General features: G+C 53.4%; 1 protein-coding gene across 1 annotated transcript; it reads left to right on the top strand.

Moving 5' to 3' along the window:
* The first annotated feature begins 1252 nt into the window (after window positions 1-1252).
* Window positions 1253-3831, top strand: LOC136561421 (hydrocephalus-inducing protein-like). Its single transcript, XM_066557716.1, has 4 exons — window positions 1253-1324; window positions 1808-1909; window positions 2608-2817; window positions 3682-3831. The coding sequence occupies exons 1-4, from the start codon at window positions 1256-1258 to the stop codon at window positions 3829-3831; spliced, it is 531 nt and encodes a 176-aa protein (XP_066413813.1). The 5' UTR covers window positions 1253-1255.
* The last annotated feature ends 1315 nt before the right edge of the window (window positions 3832-5146 follow it).

The raw sequence follows: 5146 nt of genomic DNA, 5'->3' as shown, positions 1-5146 counted from the left end.
ATCATCCCACAGGTGATTAATTACTGCTCATCTCCTTGCAGCCTGTGAGAGTGGATGTAGGGGAGACCTGTCATCTCTACATCGTGTTTGACCCAGCTTATGAACTGGATTTTAAGAGCTGGAGAAAAGAGAAGGTTCTGAAGATAGACATGGTCAGGGGCCATCCTTTTGTGGAGCATATCAGCCTTGAGGGAGAAGTTCACTTCCCAAATCTCCAAATGGAGCCCAGCTCCGTGGAGTTTGGCTTCATCAGGCCTGACACGGAAGAAGTGCGTTCCCTGGAGATGACCAACTGCAGCCCACTGCCCGTCCAGTACCGCTGGTCATTCCGTTCCGACAGCAAGGTGACCAGGTTTAGGTATGTGCACCTTTGCCCTCCCCTTGAAGCTCTTCTTGCTGTGTCCTGTTTGTACTTGGCCAAGAGCAAAGCTGTTTGCCTGGCATCTGACAAATGGCACTGAGCAGCTGTGCTCAGGCTGGATGCTCAGGGAATAGGTTTTCCACCACTTTGGTGCTGCACAGCCCCCACAGTGGTTTCCCCTGGGAAGGAAAGCTGGGGTGAAAGCTGCTTTCTCAGACCTCTGTGACCTGAGGCCATGTCCACCTTGATGAAGGGCTCCTAGTCCTTGTAGTCCTGTAATTAAAAGGTAACTTTTGTAGTTACAATAAGAACTATGTCAGTGGGGTTTTTTTTTAGAAAGGAATGAGGCACTCGAACCAGATAGCAGCCACAGGACAGATAAATCTTTCAGAGAAAAGAATTTATTGCTCTCTTATCAGAAGAAATGAACTTCTTCCCGCCTCAAAGGCACTGTTAGGATTAGAAGGAAGAAGTTGATGAAGACCAGACAGAATCCTGTGTTTGAATGGAATTTATGCATCATGTATGAAGTGTATGAATATGCAACGGGCTATTGTTCTTAAGGGTTAATCCTTTGTTAGTGGGGGTCCTTTTTCGGGCTCGTGCTGCCCAGAAAAAGGTACCCAGACGTCCATAACTCTTTGTATTTGTTGTCCCATTTGTTGTCCTAATTCAAATTGTCCAAATTATTTTTACTCTAATTGTATTACTATTTTTATAACCATTTTATTACTATTAAGCTTTTAAAATTTTGAAAACAAGTGATTGGCATTTTTCACAATAGTTATCTTATTTTCCAGAGATGAGCTTTGCCCACCTAAATTCAAACCCCAACCACCAAAAGGGAAGAAGACCAGTTTGGAGTCCCCAGCATCTCGATGGAGACACTTCAAGATGAGACAGGAGCAGGCAGCCAGAATGCTGAAAGAAGTGGATGATTTTACCCAGTCTTTAAGAGACAAGGTAGATTTTCTTGTACATCTACTGCTTGTGTTGCCTCCCCAGCCTGCCACCACCAAGTCATGCTCGTGCTGACCTCCCTTTTTGCTGCCCTGCTGTCCGGTGCCCTGACAGTGGGCTGGGCAGCAGGGCCAGTGGCTGGACATGGGCTGTGTGGGAGGGAGAAATAGGAGAGTTTTCCTTGGAGAAGCTCACTCAGGTCCTACAGACCTGTGTTGAGTGTGGGATTTTTTGCCCTCACAATGAAAGATGAAGCTTTTATCTGCATCATCATGGTAAGGCCTCCAGCTTCCTTCCCAGAGCAAGCTGGGATGAGTCCTGATCTCCATGGAGCCTCTTCCCAAGGCAGCCAGACTCCAAGTTTGCAGGGCTCTGCTTTCACCCAGAGCTGCTATTGCACTGCTGGCCCTGGAGCTGTCTTACAAACGGAGACTTTGCAAAGTGGCTGTCTCTTCCTCCCAGCATAGAAAATGGCTTCTTTTTCAGGTGCAATCAGATCAACTTCCTGAATACCCTCGCCACCAAGTAGGGTTTGAGGGATTCAGCATCTCCGTGGACGAACCGCAGACTTCCCTCGAAGCGGAGGAGGTAAGAGGGAATCTGTCTCACTTGCACATTGTCAGTGTGGCAAGCAGGGCTGGAGCTCCCAGTGCCACTGGTGGCCCTCAGCATTGGCCACAGAGGGGCCTCCCATCCCTGCAGGCCCATCACAAAGTGCTGCTGAAGCAACTGGTAGTTGGAGAGGCCATGCAGGACATGTTGTAGGGCTGCCCAAGGACACTTTGCAGCACCTATGGAGGGCACTGCTCCCCCTGGAACTCCTCAGGTGGTCCATAGGAAACTTTTGCAGGAGCTTTTGCTGTAGCACTTTGAGAAAGCAGCATTTAAATCAGAGAGAGGGGAAGAGCCTCAGGAGTCAGATGAGCTGGGCTGGACTCCTTCGCTCAGCTCCAAGAGCTCTCACTCTGAGCCTCCTCCTTTTCTAAAAGCAGTAAGAAATGCTTTTTAAAGGCAAGTTGTGCATCAGAGAGAATTTCTACTGCCAGGAGACATCCCAGTTCACTTTCACGTAATGTACTAATTAATGCATTGATCTGTGAGTGTGGGAGAAGATTTTCCCCATGGTCCCTGCACTGGTCAGTGGCATGGATGCAGGATGAGGTGAGGGTGATTCTGGCAGTGTTTGGGGAATAGGCCCCTCCAGGTACAGCTGCACTTTGCTCCAAGATGCTCTTCTGCATCCATTGCCATGCTCAACAGCTCAATCTCTCCTGTCTTCCATCCAGGCTTTCAGTATCCTGCCAATGTCAGGTGTGCTGCAGCCAGGTGAGAGCCAGCAGGTCTCCTTCACCTACTCTGGCCACCTCAACACCATCTCCGATGTCACGGCGCTGTGCCACGTGGAGGGAGGCCCCACCTACGAGGTGCTGGTGACCGGGGAGATCTCACATTTCAGCTACCTCGTGAGGCCCCAGGAGATCAACTGTGGCTTACAGGTACCACACACATCCCTGGCACAGCTCCTTGCCTTGGCACCACGGCCAGCAGGTTCCTGCCCACCTCGCTCCAGGGCTCCCTTCCCTTCCCAGCCCCTTTGTTGGCTCTGGGGCTTGGAAGTCCAACCTTTGAGGGACACATCTGGCATCCAAGCTGCTCTAAAATGGCCATCTCCAACCCTCTCCACAATGCTGGGAATGCCTCTTTTTCAGGGTACCTAACACTGCCTCTGGGGCAGGCAGGGTCCCAGTGGGGGTGCTCTGAGGGGTGTGTCCCTGAGACATCTCTCTGCTGATCCACACCTAAAGCCTGACCTCCAAGGAGATGCTCTTGTCTAAAGCTCTTGCTTAATCCACACAATAATCAAGGGAAGAAGTTGGGCTTCCAGGCACTACAGTTGGAGAGACTGTCCCAGAATAATCCCCACTTCACTCTTTTCCAGTCAAAAGCCCACAGATATTTCCAGCTGCTGGCCCTGTCTGTGTTGCCCCGGGTGACTCCCTTGTTGCATCTATGTTGCTTGCCAATACTTGCATGCAGGTGCCTTTTCTCCTGGAACGCCTCAGTGCTGTCTCTGTTTCTCCTGGCTGTTGGTGACCCCTCAGAGGGCAGAGGGCCTGTGTGCCCTGGTTCATTTATTGCTGGCCCTCACATGGTTGTTACCACAGCTCTGTGTGCTGCCAGAGCTCCCTGGTGCTGTGCAGGTGCCCTGGGCCTGGGGGTTCCCCAGGTTCCCAAGTGCCCCTATCTCCTCCCTGGTCCCTGCTCCCATGATGTGTCTGCTTTCAAGCCCAGGAGGGAGGAAGGAGATTCCCAGCAGCAGGCCTGGTCTGTAACTTCCCTCTCCTGTGCCTTCTCTCCAGATATTTAATGAAATTCATCACAGCGATGTCACCCTGGTGAACGGTGGCAAGATTGAATTCAACTGGGTGCTAAAGCCTAGCCCTGCAGACAAGTGTCTGCCTGGTGTGTTTCTGGTCAACCCCACCACTGTAAGCAGCACAAGTGACTGAGCCCAGCCCTGTGTCAGGTGGCCCAGGAGAGTGTTAAAGGGGAAAAAAGGGGGGGAGGTGGGGAAGGGGGAAAAAAGTCAGAGGGGAAAACCCCAAACCCAGCCATGAGAGAGACAGGGCTGTAAGCAATTTCTGCTGGGGCCAGAGAAGGTCAAACAAGTGCTCTCCTGACAGACTCCCCCATGGCCTTGGCTGGTGGGTGGCTCTGCTGTCAGAGGCAGACACCGGCGGGAGGCACAGGAGCGTGGGTCACTGGCCTGTCCTGCTGTAAGGGGAGCAGAGGAGAATTCTTTTTGATAGATTTCTCAGAGGAAAATAAGGCACAAACCCAGCAAGTAGTGTATCTGAAAACTGTTTGTTGATAAAGAAATGGCATGGTCCCGACCAGAGGGGGGACAGAAAAGAGAGAAAATGAGAAACAGAGAGAGTAACACAGGACAGGGACAGAGCGTCACCGCGAGAGCCCTGAGGCGCTGTGTCGGCTCCTGCTCGGCAGATGGAGCAAGTGCTGCCAACCGCACCAGCGTGCGTGCCCGGGAGGGGCTCCATGGGCCGGCAGCGGGGCCGGGCTGGATCGGCCGGCAGCGGGGCCGGGCTCCATCGGCCGGCAGCGGGGCCGGGCTCCATGGGCCGGCAGCGGGGCCGGGCTGGATCGGCCGGCAGCGGGGCCGGGCTCCATGGGCCGGCAGCGGGGTCCCGCGGGCTGCGGCCGGGCCGGGCTCAGCAGCCGCGGTTTGTCCCGGTCGGGGCACGGCGGCTGCTCCCTCGGCGGAACAGCGGAGCGCTGGGTTGCCGTGGCGAGCGGGGAAGCGGCGACAGCAGCCTAGACAGACAGGGAAGAAGTGGTTCTGTAGGGAGCCGGACCCTCCGGGTGCTCCCAGCCCAACAAAATAACAAAAGTGGCAGGGAAAAACTGTCTGTGTTAACTGCTATTATATGCTGAGATTTCTCCCATAACTCAGCCCGTTTAGGACTTTTTTGCTCAGACAGGCAAAATTTTCCTGGGCTTTGGGGTCTGTCCGCCTCCATTGGGGAAATCTCTTGCAGCCCCCTAGACACAGAGCCTGTCTGCATTTTCTCCTAACAGCTGCTTTGGGTGGGCACAGATGCAGCCCTGCAGGCAGCACTGGAGCCAGGGCCACAAAGGTCCCTTGCTGTCTGCAGCTCACTTGACTGAAGATGCCCCACTGCTGAGGCTCTGCCAAGGACATCCCTCTGTTTTCTTCTCTCAAGGGCTCTGTCAGCCCAGACAGAGGAAACCAATGCTAAGTAGCAGAGAGAGCTAAAACTTGGACACATTCCTGTGCACCTCACT

Source organism: Molothrus aeneus, chromosome 11 (assembly GCF_037042795.1).
Source record: "Molothrus aeneus isolate 106 chromosome 11, BPBGC_Maene_1.0, whole genome shotgun sequence".
NCBI classification, from domain to species: Eukaryota; Metazoa; Chordata; class Aves; order Passeriformes; family Icteridae; genus Molothrus; species Molothrus aeneus.
Note: the sequence above shows the minus strand (reverse complement) of the source record. Positions and strands in the feature narration are given on the sequence as shown.